This window comes from Danio aesculapii, chromosome 16, assembly GCF_903798145.1.
Source record: "Danio aesculapii chromosome 16, fDanAes4.1, whole genome shotgun sequence".
Classification (NCBI taxonomy): Eukaryota; Metazoa; Chordata; class Actinopteri; order Cypriniformes; family Danionidae; genus Danio; species Danio aesculapii.
In genome coordinates, this window is record NC_079450.1 from 48,772,977 (window position 1) to 48,790,242 (window position 17,266).

Here is a 17,266-nt window from a genome sequence, read left to right on the forward strand (position 1 = left end):
GCCGGTCCTTCCTGGTCGTCTGATTGTGTGGGTTTCAGTGTAAACAGCTGTGGAGCAGATTGGGGTGGCTTGTGGGCTGAGCGGGTTCTGGGTAGCCCTTGGGGCTACAGCAGTCTTCTGGGTATCTGCTGCCAGGAAATAGTAGGCTGCGACTGATGTGGTCAGCTCTTTGTCACCAGCTGAATTTCGGGTGGGTGAGAGTGTTTTTGTCCGTAATGAGTGTTTTTGCGTATGTCTGCTGAAGGACAGGCGAGAATCCTTTGCTTTTCTTTTCATTTTCAATTCAGGAATAGCGAATGTCCAATTTAAGTTAATCTGAGTAGCGATTTTCATATCATTTTAAATCAATTTTTATGAGAAGTAAGCATTATTATGATTGACAATTAAGAGTAATGTGATTTTCAGAGGTTTCTAAGCTGAAGTAATGTTGAATTAATCGCATAATATGTGATCCTGGACCACAAAACCTGTCATATGTGAGCAATTTTAGCATTATGGATGTGATATTTGCAGTAAAATCTCAAAACACAAACTCACAGAGAATGTATATGTTGTATATTAAAACATCTGTTCATATTTTTCCAAAATGGCTTACCACAGAGCTAAGAGAAAGGGTTTATATTTAAATAATGAAAATAAATATTTACATTTACATTTAGTCATTTAGCAGACTCTTTTATCCAAAGCGACTTACAAATGAGGACAAGGAAGCAATTTACACAACTATAAGAGCAACAGTGAATAAGTGCTATAGGCAAGTTTCAGGTGTGTAAAGTCTAAGAAGCAAAGCATTAGTAAAAAATTTTTATTTAGAGAGAGTACAGTTAGTGGTATAGCCAGAGAGGCAGTTACAGATTAGGAAGGAAAGTGGAGACTAAATGGTTGAGTTTTTAGTCGTTTCTTGAAGACAGCAAGTGACTCTGCTGTTCTGATGCAGTTAGGGAGTTCATTCCACCAACTGGGCAGATTGAATGCGAGAGTCCGAGAAAGGGATTTCTTCCCTCTTAGGGATGGAACAACAAGGCGACGTTCTTTCACAGAACGCAAGTTTCTGGAGGGCACATAAATCTGCAGAAGTGAGAGCAGATAAGAAGGAGCAAAGCCAGAGGTCGCTTTGTAAGCAAACATCAGAGCTTTAAATTTGATGAGAGCAACAACTGGCAGCCAGTGCAAACGGGTGAGTAGCGGAGTGACATGTGCTCTTTTGGGTTCATCAAAGACCACTCGTGCTGCTGCGTTCTGAAGCAGCTGAAGAGGTTTGATAGAGTTAGCTGGAAGCCCGGCTAGTAGAGTGTTGCAATTACAAGAAGTAATTACAAGAAGTAGAGAGAAATATGTGTTGTAGATGTGTCCAAATAAATTATACGAGTTTACAGTAAAAACATACTTTGTAGAAATTCTGTGAAATAAACTACACGACCCCATACTGTATATCCACTACTCAATACTACTCAAAAGGATAAGACTTGGCTCTCTATTGAACAAAAATTATTTATTTTATTTTATTTGACATTTATGAGGAAAATATTCGATTTGGATGGGACATCTGTACGTTATAGATGGGACAGATGTTAATTTGGCACTTGTGAGACTTTGATAAATCAAATAAAATAGTTTGAAATCGCTGACAGGGACATTTTTGACAATTTTTAGCACTGTAAAATACAATCCTACACAAACAAACTTAGAAAAGGTTTTGCTATTTTGGTGAAAACTTGTTTTCCGTGCCAATATTGACATTTGCATGGAATTGCTCCAAAAAAAAAATCCATAACTTGAGATTCATACACAAACTTAAGGATAATTTGTTAGATAAGACACAATAATTTGTAAATCTGGAATCTGAGGGTTAAAAAATCTGAATATTTTAAGAAAATCACGTTCTAAGCCCTTAGCAACGTAAAAACAAAACCTAATTTGATATATGTACAGTAGGAATTATGAAATATGATCTTTACTTAATATTCTTAGCATATTTGGCATTATAAAGCATATTTAAAGCATATATTACTACATGATCTAACAATTACTCCACCAAGCATATTTTAATAAAACATTCGGTAACTCTTTAGTTTAGGTCACACTTCATGGAATTAAAAACTCATTAACTAACACTACTAACTTAATAAACGACTAATTAACTGTTTGTGAATAGTTAGTAAGGAAAAACTTTGGTTTATACTCAAACATATACCTTTTTTTGCTCGTTTAAAATGAGCTGAAACAAGACAATTCTTGAGATTTCATTAGGACAACTTAATATTTTTATGTTCAATCCACATACATTTGTTAAAAGTGTTAAGTTAACTTAATCAATTTGTGTTGGGACAACATGTATGAATTGTGGAACCCTGCATTTTTTACAGTGTAGGTTTTGGGTACAATTAGGGATCATACTTTATAACTACAAATGAACCTGGAATCTGGAATCTGAGGGTTAAAAAATCTGAATATTTTAAGAAAATCACGTTCTAAGCCCTTAGCAATGTAAAAACAAAACCTAATTTGATATTTGTACAGTAGGAATTATGAAATATGATCTTTACTTAATATTCTTAGCATATTTGGCATTAAACAAAATAGGTCATTTAATAGTGTCACACACTTAAGCACGACTTATAATACGTATCACAAGAAAAAAAGGTTTGTATGAGTTTGCATGAATGCTCTTAAGAATGAATAATACCCCGGAGAAGATACGTATGGTGGGAAAGAGTGTGAATTGGGGGTAAAAGAGGAACAGGGACGTCAGTCAGCTCCCAGTAAACGGCATTAGTCATTGAGTCACCGTCACAGGACGTCCTTCCTTCACAGGATGAGAGCGAGGGGAAGACGCATCAACATGTTCACTTTCCTCTTCAAACAAGACCCTACCTCCGGGGCTTTGGGTCAAAACAGTTGTGTGTTGTGCGTCTCAACAATTCAAAGACTATTTTGGTCACATTAGCAGTGCGAGGGGGACTGTGTTCTAAACAAATGTTTTTGAGTAAATGATAGTGGTATTCAAATATAATACGGGAATCCATCTTTGGGGACCATCTTGTGGCACACATTAAGTTCATATATATATATATATATATATATATATATATATATATATATATATATATATATATATATATATATAAATTAATTATAAATTTAAATGAATGCCTTAGAGTGGTTACTGCAAAATCTTTAATTATGTTATTTCAAAGTGTTGACATAAAAAAAGGGTAAAAATGTTATAAAAGGGAAAAGAAAACATTTAAATTAGATATTTATAAGAGATTTCATGTGGATACAGCGAATTAAAGCATAATAAAAGTTCATTATATTATTTCCCTTCAGTGTGTGTGTGTGTGGGGGGGGGGGGGGGGGGGGGGGGCAATGGTGTAATTGTCACATCAACTAAAATGTATTTGCTTTTTAATATATATATATATATATATATATATATATATATATATATATATATATATATATATATATATATATATATATATATGTATATGTATTCTTGTTGACTTAAAAAAAGAGTAAAGCTATTATAAAAGGGAAAAGAAGACATTTCAAATGAATGTTTGCAGATTTAGGGAAAGATCGGGTTTAAGTTAATTATGTCATTCCTCTTCAGTGCCTGTGTGTGTATGTGTGTGGGGTGGTGGAGTAATTGTTAGATCATGTAGTCTTAGGGGTGGAGTCAGCAACACTAAGGTGGGACTAGATTTGTGGGCAGGGCCAAGTGCCTTCAACAAGTCAGACAAACATGCTCAGGCAGTCAGTCAATCTCAGGCACTTGCAGGAGAAGTCACTTACCATCTGGACTAGCAGTGGGACAAGACAGGCGAATTGTGAGCTGCACCTGTCCCATACACACACTCACACACTCAGGGGAGAGATCACACACAGCCTCTATGTGTGGCTGGGACCAGAGCGTCCTGGTAAGTGACACTTACTCTGAATTTCTGCCTATGGGTTTATTAGAACTAATTGTTTGCTTTTTCCTGTCAGATATTTACTGGTTTTAGTGACGATTTAGTGATGAGTTATTTCGTAGTTGTTATTTAAGTATGTTATAGTTTTGGATTATTTAGTTTTAGTTGAATTCTTGATTTTGACAAGCATTTCTGATTATATTACTTAAAACAACACATCTTTTCTATTTTCACTGCCTAGTCGGAATTAAATATGAATACAGTTGTTATTTATTTAACTAAATTTTTCTTTTAGGATTTAAAAATAAACTTAAAAGGTACATATATTAAAATATTTAAATATATATGTATGTATATATGTATTTTTTACAAACAGAAACATATAAACATACTTACTTATCCATAAGTTTAATATGCATACATCTGATTTCCATGTTTATTAATGTTTGAGTTTTCAGTTTCACTATGAGTTTTGCTTCTACAGATGTCCTACGCACTACTTTCTAACAAAAAAAAAACTATTTTCTAATCTTTTTTTGTGTGTAAAAACTTAGTATAAAATACAAGTAAAAATAAAAACTATGAACTAAAATTGTTTTACAGACATTTTCCATTACTGTACACTAAAAAAAAGATTAAAAGATGATTCCTTAGATTTACTCTATTTATTTATGTTAAGTGGTTGTAAACTATTTATTTGGGCTGAATTTCAACAAACAAATTAAGTTGAACATTACTCAATTTAATTAGTTTGTTTGAATTCACCCCAAATAAAAAAAGTTTAATAATTTTTCAGTGTATATTCCAAAACATGAACTTCTTTTTATTTATATAAAGATTTTTTTTTACATAATAAACAAAAGCGAACTTCAAATGTGTAATTAAGCATATTTTAATAAAACATTCAGTAACTCTTTAGTTTAGGTCACACTTCATGGAATTAAAAACTCATTAACTAACACTACTAACTTTATAAACGACTAATTAACTGTTTGTGAATATTTAGTAAGGAAGAACTTTGTTTTATACTCAAAAATATATCTTTTTTTGCTCGTTTAAAATGAGCTGAAACAAGACAATTCTTGAGATTTCATTAGGACAACTTAATATTTTTATGTTCAATCCACATACATTTGTTAAAAGTGTTAAGTTAACTTAATCAATTTGTGTTGGGACAACATGTATGAATTGTGTGGAACCCTGTATTTTTTATGTAGGTTTTGGGTACAATTAGGGATCATACTTTATAACTACAAATGAACAGTTGATATCTTAATAATAGGCAGGTAATAATCCAGTAGTTAATAACTTCTAAAGTTATTATATTATGATCTAAAGTGTTACCAAACATTCTCAGGAGGTTAGTTTTGTTAAGGAGCATACTTCTAAATGTTTTGGCTTGTAAATATTGGTTAAACACTGAATGTAATGTCATGGGGGGAAAAAACAATGTTTTTCTTGTTGTCTCTGGTTTTCTCACACTCATTCTCTGGGACGGATTGATGGTTCGTTTTACTTCGCCACTTTGATTCCATTTTTAGCTACATTCAGATGTAGACGGGACTTCCTTCCTCTGTTTTCCTCCATTTGTAACTATTTTTTTACTCAGGGAAGAAAACAGGGAGAGGGGAAAGAGGTACGAGGGATAGATGATAGACAGAAATAAAGAGTAGGGCTTGAAAAGAGTGATTAAAACAACTGTTGTCTTTTAGTTTACTTGAAGAAACTCTTTTTTGTATGTTTTTCTATGTAGAAAGGAAGCTAGTGTTTGATTTGTAAACAATCAAGTTCCGTTTTTTGTTGAAAAAATAGTTCAATTTGAAATATTTGTTTAGGAAACATGAATATATGTGGACCATTATTTGAAGAAACACTATGGTTTATGTGCACTGTAAATGCTCAAATGTAAAAATGCTGGGTTCCACACAATTGATTTGTGTCGGGACAACATAAAGGAATTAAGTTAACTAACTTAATTAGTTTTGATATATTTAAGTGGACTAAAGATAAAACATTTAAGTTGTCCCAAAAAAATCCTCAAAAGTTGTGTTGTTTCAGCTCATTTTAAATAAGTTGTTTGAACAAACATGATTTTTTGAGTGTTTATAGAAAGAAAAATCTGATTTTTGGAAGAAATATTTAAACTCAAAATATTATTTTTCCTTTGGTACAAATGAATATATTAATATCATAAAGACGGTTTTGGTAACACCACTTATCACTAGCTTATTATCTGTCTATTATTAAAATATTACCCATTTATTAGTAGCTATAAAGTATGATCTTATTCTCCATCCCTAATCCTACCCAATCCCCAATCATCTGTAACACTTTAATTTAGGTCACAATTCGTGGTATTAACAAACCATCTACTAACACTACTAGCTTAATAAACTACTAATTAGCTCTTTATTAATAGGTAGAACCTGGGTTTAGGTTTTAGGTAGGATTAGGGAAATATAAAATTATACTTTATAGCTACCGATTCATATCTTAATAATAGGCAGGAAATAAGCCAGTAGTGAATAGCATGAATTGTGACCTAAACTGTGTTACCTAAACATCTACCTTACTAACTATTAATAAGCAGCTAATTAGTACTTTATTGAGCCTCAAGTCTTATTAAGTCTATTCAGTCTTAGTTAATTGTGAAATGTGACTTCACATGTTCCTCAAAAGTAAACCCAGTTTATAAATTTCAAGCTTTAAATGGGTAATCACAAATAAATCTTAAAAAAATAAGTCTTTTTTTCTTCTCTGGTCATTAAGAAAGTTTTAAAGTTAAACAACTCAGCCTTTAAATGACTAATAGCAGATTATCTGATAAACCAACATGTGACTTTTTCCTTTTCTCAGGCTCCTTATCAAAACTCGGCTATGTTGACTACTGAGGGAGCACCCTACACCGCTGACAATGAGGAGCTCAAGATGGATGTAGAGGATGTAGACATGACAAAATGGACGGAGGATGAGTTTGAGGAGAAATGTACATATATTGTGAAAGACCACACCTGGGAAGGACCACTGGAGAACATGGACCTCACCCGGGCTGAGGCGTCTTTACCTAGAAACCTGGCTTTTAAGCACCCGGCAGACTCCAAAGAGGTATGACACCATGCTCGCACCCCGTCACATATTACGCATGATGTACTCATGGCCTCGAGGCTTCCTTTTTGAAATGTGCCACAAGACTCATTGGGTTACAACGGCAGTCCTGCAGGCCATCTGCTAATAATTGTTGTCTGCCTGTATGAGTGTACTGATTGTAAATCTACAAAACTGCCTAGCGCTTTCAAACTTTGGATGGTTGTGATTTCTGTTTGAGCAGGATTTCCATTAAGCCGCACCTATGCTGATCACACAACTAGCATTAATCTTTTTTTTTTATCTGCACTGTCAGCCCGGTTTTTAAACTTGTTTTGTGGAGCAAAAAAAAAGTCCCTGTCTGTGTCTGTGTGCTTAACAATTTCTTACTCGGCTAACGCAAACATCCATAGATCAGAGCACCACATGACAACCTCCTCAAGAGTGCAAAAGTTGAGCTCTTTGCCATCTATCAAAGCTGTTTTATCTGAAGCAGACTGCCATGTCTGTGTCCATGACAATCCACAAACACTACTTTCCACCTTTCTTGGTGCTAATGACGGCAGAAGCTTTGAATAGGATTAAGCCTCTGTTATTTTGAAAGTGTTTATAGATCAATAGGAACAGGGATATAGATTTTTTCATCAGTCGCTCTGTCTGTCTTATCTCTTCCTGTGAGGGGAAAAAGCGAACCCTTTTTTTTTACGAGCACGCACTTATGAGGTGATAAAGAGTTAACCTTTTTTCTTCAAGAAACACCTGAGGTTCAAACAGGAAGAGAGTGAGTGAAGTCATGTGCTCACAGAGGAAGATTACCTTGATGAGAGAGTATTGATGGGGAGAGTTGAAAAAGTAATCAGCCTTTGGAGGAGTTTGAGTAAGAGAGATGGATAGGAGATCCAATCTTTTGACTAAACGTTTGTTTCCTGACCATATGTTTTGGTCTAAATAGGTGATTCGGTATTCTGATCAGAGGTTAAAAGGGTAGCTCACTCAAAAATTGAAATGTACTCATTGTTTACTTGCTCTGTTCTAAAACATTTTGGCTGCATCCGAAATAGCATGCTTCCATACTATATAGTAGGCTAAAAACAGTATGCGAGTCGAGTAGTATGTCCGAACTCATAGAATTTGAAAATCTGTGTGCGAGAAGTATCCGGATGACCTACTATTTCTGGCGAGATTCTGAGGTGTGTATCCCATGCACGCTGCTCTATCCCATGATGCCCCGCAAGATAATCCATAATTGAGAGTGAAGCGATGCAACTCACATGGGTAGGTTAAGAAAACATTACAAAATGGTGGATGTAGTACATCCGAGTTGCATTCATACTGCTCACATTCATACTATATAGATCGTACTTTTCTAACGGTCGAGTAGTACATTTAAATTCAAATGCAGTACCTACTGAGTAGTAGGCGGTTTCGGACGCAGCCTAAGAGTTACTTTCTTCTGTTGAGCACAAAAGAAAATATATTGATAGTAGGAAAGGTTTGCATGATTCCTATAGTTGGAAAAACAAATACTATGGAAGTCATAGGTTACAGGTATTCTTCAGAAAAATCAGAAGAAAATCAGAGTTCAACAGAAGCAAGAAAGTCAAACAGGTTTTGAAGGTTGAGCAGATGACGACAGAATTTTCAGTTTTGGGCTGAACTATCCTTTTAAGCTTTGGTGTTTTCCTCGAAAGAAGTGTCTGTTCGGTTAATAAGAGGTGAAGTGGGACAAACGATTGGTCTCTCTCAGCCTTAGGACACAACCTTGATGACCTTTAAGCTTCCTGTGGTTGTCAGAGAAGGTGGCGGCTGAAGAGAGGCATGGCTCCATGTCTTTCAAGTGCGCACATCTGGCTGACTGTCAATTAATTACCTCTCACTCACACATACTTAGTATGTCTTGTTAGCACTGAAGAAATTATGATTCAGAAAATGATCTGAAAGTGCACCTAAGACACAGCAAACTTCCCTTACCACCTGTTTTCCCCTTTTGTTTGAACAGGTTATTGGTGTAGTAAGCAGAGAATACATCCCTAAAGGCACCCGCTTTGGCCCTCTTGTGGGAGAAAGTTACACTGCAGAAAATGTCCCCAAAGATGCGAACAGGAAGTACTTCTGGCGGGTGAGTTGTTTTGTTTCTGAAAATTTCAAGTAGCAGCAGATAAAAGAAGAATAAAAAAAATATATCTACTGGGTCACTTCCTGTTCCACTGACTGACTTCCTATGTGACATCATGGGCTTGAGGGTTATGCAGAAGCAGTCAGTTTATGTTCTCAAAGTAATCAGAAACTGCTGAGTAAAGATCTGCTGTTTTGGGAACTGCATTGGCGTTGAATGACTGAGAGAGCAGCGGTTCGTTCCATGTAGTGAAATCTTTATTTGACTGTGCAGCGCTCTGAGCGTTTGGGACAGGAAGCGCTGAATGACTCTGCAGTTCTGTTACTGTGAATATAGCTTTTTTTAAGAATATGTCAGCTTTGATGGATCATCTGTGGCACAATGCATTTGAACAGTGATACGAGAAATCAAGATGCAGCATCACAGTTGTTGTGTCACCACCATTAAAAACGATCCGTTTCTCTTACTCTTTTGTGGCTTGCAGCTGTTGTCTACAGCTGTCGTCACGGAGAAAGTGCAAAGTCAACCCGCTTGTTTATTTTCTGTCACTTCCATGTTGCTGCCAAATCGAAGATCCCCAAGTGGAACAACTCTGGTCTTTACCTACTAGAAACAGCAATGATATCATTCTTTCCTGTGTTACTGTCAGTCCTTCACAGAACAGGTGATTACAGAGTCATTAGTGAGAACTCGAAGCATTAAGAAAAAGCGCTAACGGAAGTGTAGTGTTGATGTTTCAGAGGGAAACCTTGTTTGTGACGTCTTGAAAGTGTTCCTGGAACTTGCAGTCTTAGTGTAAACAACATATTGAGACAGGCGTCCCCCTACCAAACTTCAGTCAAGACCTAAAACTGCATCAGAGCTCTGAATGGAGATACTCAGAGATTGTGAATATTAGTGTGGGGGTGTTTTCTGACTCATTGAGTGACTTTATAAGAGCAAACCCCACTCGTCTGCCTTAAAGGCATGAGAACCACCCTGGAGGACTAGAGAATAGAAGATTGAAACTAAGACGTAGGACAATTTTTGAATGTTAACTTTTTCATTTTATTTTTAGATATACTCAGATGGAGAATTCCATCATTTTGTGGATGGACTGGATGAGGAAAAGAGTAACTGGATGCGCTATGTGAATCCAGCGCATTCCCAGCAGGAGCAGAACCTTGCTGCCTGTCAAAACGGCATGAACATCTATTTCTACACGGTGAAGGCCATTCCTGCAGATCAGGAGCTACTGGTGTGGTACTGCCCAGAGTTTGCCCGCCGTCTCAACTATCCTGCCTCTGGAGAGATTATGATGCAAAAACTCAGTAAGTTCACAAAAATGCTTATACCTGATATGTATCTATTTGTCCTAGACCTGGATAGATCCTTGCTCCTGTTTTTATTTTCAAGTCAAGAAAAACATGTCTTCTCCTCTGTAGAGATAGACCCTGTTAGCATTGTGCAAACACACCAACGTCTTGTCTTTCATCTCTGTTAAGATCAGATTTCTTTGAACTGCTTCTATAGAGTGTAATGTTGAAGGAATTGGTGTTTGAGGACGATCTTTAAACATGAAAGTGCAGACTAAGTTTTGTTTTGGCCAAGCATACTAAACCAGCAATAAAAGTCTCAAAGCTAAAGTGACGAGACAGAAAAAAAGATTGATACGGAGGGGGAGATTATAGGTAGGCGAACAGGCCAGTCAGTGTGACTCCTCTCCCCAGAGTCATGCGCATACCTTGGGGGCACTGGATGTAGTCGACCCCTTGAGCTCAGCTCACACACACTCTTAAGACAAGTCTATAATTACACCTACTCACTGTTGTTTGCTGCTCCTCTACCTGTAGCCTGAAGAAGGAATAATAGCCTCTGCATCTCAAAGCAGAACAGTAGCAGGTCTAAGGAAACCTAATGCATGACTCAATCTAATAGAATTGGCTGATATGACTGACAGCCTCCCACATGAAACTGGTTTAGACGTTGACTTTCTATTTTACTGGCCCCGTCGGGTGTAAAATGACAGCGCAGACAGCCAACATGTATCTTGAGTCCCTTCATTCCTTTGTCATCCTGCCTCAGGACGTGTGGGAGGAACTTCTTCATTTGTTTGCCACTTTAAGAGCAAGGAGAGGCTAGTAAGAGCGTGTGCGAGAGACAGAAAGAGACAGAGAGAAAAAAAAACTTCTCCATTGACTAGTTGAACTTCCTGGCGGCAGGGCTGTGCTGACAGATTGATATCTCTGTGATCGCCGGCTGTTTGTTTTTGGCAAGCTCTCTAGGGAGGAACAGAACTGGTACTATCTGTGGAAGAGAGGTGGGAGGGGGAACTGATAACCTCTCGGTTTGTTTACACGTAGCTGCCGGGACAGAAGGATAGGGGAATAGAGAGTACGGTGCATCTTTTAGGGTACACTTATCTTGCGCAGACTCTTATTCACACTTGAATTCTACACAATTAACCCTGTGAAAGTTCAGTGAACAGGAAGCAGGAAGCTATTTAATTGTTTACATCCTTTTAAAGGAGATCAACAGTGAAGTATTTAAGATATATGGGAAAGTAATTTTCTAACTAGCTTTCCACCTTTCAACAAATGTGGGTGGGTTGAACGGTCAGGGTGGTTTATAATGAGTTTATTTAGCCCAAGCTTGAGAATTCTAACATTCACATTTGATTCACATTTGATGTTTTCCTAATGTGAGTTCTGTGAAAGCTTTTAAGCTTTGTAGAAATTTGGGAACCCATTTAAGATCGATCATTAAATAAAATCTCATTCATGGTCTCGGTGGACTCTTAAAAGGGGAGATCTTGGCATGTAGATCCCTATTAACAGGATCCCATCAGTCCCCCCACACCCACTCAGTGAACCCCATTAGATAGTATCAGTGCATCCATCCCACCCTGACCGGGGCGGCTGTCAGGCCTCACATCCTGTCTGTAGACCCTAACACAAGATAATTTGTCAAACTGTCACACTAAGTGAACCACTGGGGAGCTTTGTTGAAATTTGGTTTAAGAAGAGCTATGAGTTCTAGGACAATGGAACTGCTCAGTTGGGCAAGAATGAGATGTATGTTTGTCTTCTTCTTGGCATGGAATATAAAGTCAGTGACTGTATATTTACATTTTGTTTTATTGTTTGTGTACAAACAGAGCAAAGCCTGATCGAAGCTAAGCAGCAAGCAACCGAAGTCAAGCACCCAGTGAAAAGAGAACACAGTGTTTCAGAGATTTTGAAAGATGTGCTGCAAGAACCCAGCAGACCACTTCCAACCCGTCCCCGCTGTCCCAACAGCCCAGAACGACCTCTATACCCCAGTGCTGTCTATCCACCCCGCCCTTCCCTAAACGAGGACTTTTTAAAGAGTGCCACAGTATTCGGCCTCCCCACCCGCTCTCACGCACAGTGTTCAGTGACACCCAGCCCGTCAGCACACAGCAGCCCTGAGAGAAGTCCAGGAAGCAGTCCGACATCAGCATCAATTGAGCCAAGAGAAGCATTTCTCTCCTTCTCTCCAGCACTCTACAATCGTGGCCTGAACCACTACCCAGGATACTCACCAGCAGGCTCCATGCCATTTTACCCAAACCCGCACTACTCGCGCTACCTCATGCACCACTACCCTGTTAGTAGTTTGAGTGGGCCATCTACATTGGGGGGTATATTTCCACACATGTATCCATTTTACAGCAGCTTGGTACCTCCTCATGTACCATTCCCACCTTCCATGATTTCATCCGAGGGCAGTCGTCAGTTTATGCTTCCACCTGACTCTCCAGCTCCCAGGGACATTCTGCTCCCAGCAGCCACCAGTGCCTTTTCTGCAGCCACTTCTCTGAAAGACAAACCCCTGCATGGGCATGGACACCCTTACGCTCCTGCTGGTGGATCTCCAACAGCCGGCTCTGCGGCCTCTACAGGATGCATTCCCACCAAGCCTACCTCTGCGATTCTGAGTACCAGCCGCTCAGAGGATGAGGCCATCAACCTCAGCAAGATGAAACGAGGTTCCTCAGGCTACAAAAGTCTTGATTACCCACTTAAGAAGCAGAATGGGAAGATCAAGTATGAGTGCAATGTTTGCACCAAGACATTTGGTCAACTTTCTAATCTTAAGGTAAGCAAGACAACTCTGGCTCCCTTTTATTAAAACTATACTTACTCCCAGCAGTCCTTAGAGTAGCTCACCTACCTTTACCTTTATTCTCAGGTGCACCTGCGCGTCCATAGTGGGGAACGGCCCTTTAAGTGTCAGACCTGCAATAAAGGTTTCACTCAGCTGGCCCACCTGCAGAAACACTATTTGGTCCACACAGGAGAGAAACCCCATGAGTGCCAGGTAAATAACACCAATACTAATAATTTCAATTATATTTTTTTAAAGGAACACTACACTTTTTTGGCTCATTTTACAACTTTTTTTGTTCATCTTATTACACAACGTAACTGCAGAGGACACAATAGTCTACTCTGATTCAATGATTTATGCTATGCTAATAGTGACTTGGAGATCACATGAATGTTTTCAAAAAGAAAGATGTAAAACGAGCCTATTTAAAAAAATGTGGTTCCTTTAAGATTTCTTCTTAGATAAGAGTGAGATCCTAAAGCTCTGCTTTCATTTCACAGGTGTGTCACAAGCGTTTCAGCAGCACTAGCAACCTGAAAACCCATTTGCGATTACACTCTGGTGAAAAACCCTACCAGTGCAAGATCTGCCCAGCCAAGTTCACACAGTTTGTCCACCTCAAGCTGCACAAGCGGCTGCACACACGAGAACGTCCACACCAATGCCCACATTGCCACCACAACTACATTCACCTCAGCAGCCTACGCTTCCACCTCAAGGGCTACTGCTTAGCAGTCTCTCCTTCTCCGAGCTGCAGCCTAGACGAACTCAACCGAGTCAATGAGGAAATTGAACGCTTTGACATCAGCGATAATGCTGACCGGCTAGAAGAAATGGAAGGGTTTGATGTGGAGGGCATGGTGGAGAAGCAGATATTTGGCCTGCTCTGGCAGGAGATGGATTTTAAGGCGTCTTATCACAAAGGTAGCACTGGAGGGGACCTGCACCCCCGAGCACCTGCATTATCCACGTATCGTCTGAATGAGCATGACAGTGAAGCTTCTGTCATCAAAGTTCATTGCAGTAGCCCGATACAACTCCTACCCATCAAGGTTAAAAAGGAGACAGTGGAGGCAATGGATACCTAGAGGCTTCCTGAACATTTGACTGACTGGACAGCCACAAGTTGTTCTTCTCAAAACGAAACAAAAAAAAGTAGGCTCTGGCCTATATATTCAGGGACTTCCGTACTCAGGGCTAACAGACATTGATCATCAGTGGTCCAGTATGTCCTACACAAATGATAAAGACAATCATATTCTTTTATTATTGTTATAATTATTATTATTGTTAATATTATTTGCTCTTCTTGGTGTTCATTTCAGTTTGTAATCTATTTAATTTATTGTTCAACATTCATGACCGATACATGGAAATAATGTTTACAATGACTGGTTGATTCATTGTAATTTGCTGTTTTGTATATTTCTTCTACTATTTCCTTGTTGTAAATAGCGTCCCGATTGACTGTGATTTCATGTGTGACTGCAAAAAGCTTACCACATTCAGGTTGATTTTTAATGTAGGCTGAAGTCCGAGGTAGAACTTTTTGTTGAAGGCATATTTTTGTTGTACTCTAGAAGAGGTTACATATCTATGTGTACGTGTTTTACATAACAGTTATTCTTTTAATGGTGAGCTCTACCACAATTTAATGAATACAAAAAGGGCATATTATATATTACCAACAACTGTTACCTCAAATGTGAGCGAGTGAGTGTGTGTGCGTGTGTATTGAGAGATGTGTGCTTGTATTGTGATATTTGTTTTGCTACTTGAAGAGGAAACCAAATGTCCCAATGTGCAGGTCTACATGCGGTCCAAAGAACAGCAGTCTGTCTAGCTGTCACACACAGGCTGTGAGATTGACACTGACTCTGCATTTTCTTACTTATGTGCGGCACATTACTGAAAACCAAAATGGTAAAGAAACGAGAAAGTGGAACTGCAAACCAAAGTGAAATCTTTCGTCAAGTTTCAGAGATGTGTGTAAACTGTCTGTTTTGCAGGTCAGTGGTGATGTTTGTGGACACTTCGCATCACCTCGGCCTATTGTATGCACTGGTTTTATTCCTTTCGTCTTATGTTTGTACTTGTTTTTGCTTTTGTCCAGCGATATTTGTAGGACAACATGTCAGCGAGGTAGTACAATCTCATACGCTTTCTGTCCTAAAGTATGACCAAAGTCTACACCTCATCTTCAGCTTTAAATTAAGAAAATAAGAGACTGTCTTTGTTTACATACTGGTTTACGTAGCTATTTAAGTACAGCTTTGACAAAATGTAAATTATAATATAAATCTTCACTGATCTAATGCGTCTTTGTTGGTTGTGTTCTTTCTTTATTTACACAAAAGGGAACATTGAAGTAAAAGTAAACCACTACATACAAAAAAAGACCACAGCACTTTCTTAAAACATCCGGCGTTTCACTTTGCAGAAATTTGGCCAGCTCTTGACGCAATCTCAAGCAGAAAACCAAAGTTTAGTATGCTAATTTGATCTAAAATCTAATGTTTGTAATATGATACTGAGTTATGTAGCAAATGGGAATTAATATTGTAAATAAAAATGTCTAATTAAATATAAATTAAGGAATTGTAATTGTAAAATTAATTGTAAACTGCTTGTAAAATAGTTCAAATGGGCCACGCATGAAAAAAGAAAAATACTACAGTAATTTCAGTCTGATCTCATGAGGAAACGTAAGTATTTTACGTTTTGTCAGTTTAGTAGCTAATTCGTACGAATTTGTACGAGTTCAGTCGTACGAAAATGTACGATTTTAAAAAGGAGGTGTGGCACCCAACCCCACCCCTAACTCTAACCGTCATTGGGTGATGAGCAAATCGTACTAAATTGTACGAATTAGATCGTACAAATTCATACGAATTAGCCATTAAATCAAAAAGTTACGAATTGCTGTGAGTTTGCGTTGGTAATTTATAGTAAATACTATAATGTTTTTGCAGCATACTATAGTAAATTGTAGTAAACTTTATATATTATAGACTTTACAACACTGTTAATGAATGCTGCAGCATTCAATTATAGTGAACTGATTACTGTAATGAATACTGTAGTATACTTTAGTTTTTACTACAAAAAATGGTGTATTGTAGTATAAAATACACTATAGTCGAAAAAAACACAGCGTTGGGTTGTTTATATTACTATAATTATCATATCAACTATAGTATTACCACAACATATTAATTCAAATATTTTACTACAGCATGGTTCAAATCACTATCTGCTGTTAAGTGGTGACGTACGGAATACTGTTTCCGGGTCCAAACCGCTGCTCATTTGTAATGAGAAAATGTTTGTTTATGGCCACATTTTAGTAATATCACACTTTAAGGTAAAAATTATATAAATTCATAGTGTACACAGCAGTTTTTCGACTTGCTGCATTACAAATAGCAAAGTTTTACCAATTTATTAAAAATTAATCACATTCTGACAATCGGATGTTAAGTATGGATATATATATTACGATTGTGATTTTCAAAAGTATTACAGCACTTTGTAAACATTTATTATTACCATTTGATGAGTCTTCTCATTCGGTTTGATAGAGCGCTTGGACCCGGAAGCCGCTTCGCTTGACGTCACACTTAACAACTGGATAGTATTTATCCATGACGTGAATCTCCCATTCCACCACATCCCAAAAGTGCTCTATTGGATTGAGATCTGCTGACTGTGGAGACCATTTGAGTACAGTGAACTCATTGTCATGTTCAAGAAACCAGTCTGAGATGGTTTGTGCTGTATGACATGGCACGTTATGCTGCTGGAAGTAGCCATCAGAAGATGGGTACACTGTGGTCATAAAGGGATGGACATTATTAGCAACAATACTCAGGTAGGCAGTGGCGTTGACATGATGCTCAATTGGTACTAATTAGCCAAGAAAATATCCCCCTACACCATTACACCACCAGCAGTCTGAACCACTGAAATAAGGCAGGATGGATCCATGCTTTCATGTTGTTGATGCCAAATTCTGACTCTACCATCCGAATGTCGC

General features: G+C 37.8%; 1 protein-coding gene across 1 annotated transcript; it reads left to right on the forward strand.

Moving 5' to 3' along the window:
- Positions 1-3,775: 3,775 nt before the first annotated feature.
- Positions 3,776-15,547, forward strand: prdm1a (PR domain containing 1a, with ZNF domain). Its single transcript, XM_056475026.1, has 7 exons — positions 3,776-3,923; positions 6,774-7,022; positions 9,001-9,120; positions 10,175-10,427; positions 12,254-13,218; positions 13,312-13,440; positions 13,731-15,547. Exons 1-7 carry the CDS (start codon positions 3,897-3,899, stop codon positions 14,316-14,318), a joined length of 2,331 nt encoding a protein of 776 aa, XP_056331001.1. The 5' UTR covers positions 3,776-3,896; the 3' UTR covers positions 14,319-15,547.
- The last annotated feature ends 1,719 nt before the right edge of the window (positions 15,548-17,266 follow it).

What these genes read in the sequence shown, in the direction of transcription:
- prdm1a (XM_056475026.1), top strand. Translation starts at nt 3,897, where the DNA reads ATGTGTGGCTGGGACCAGAGCGTCCTG. An exon ending in GCTGGGACCAGAGCGTCCTG is followed by an intron (nt 3,924 to 6,773) that starts GTAAGTGACACT and finishes TCCTTTTCTCAG; the next exon opens with GCTCCTTATCAAAACTCGGC. An exon ending in ACCCGGCAGACTCCAAAGAG is followed by an intron (nt 7,023 to 9,000) that starts GTATGACACCAT and finishes TTGTTTGAACAG; the next exon opens with GTTATTGGTGTAGTAAGCAG.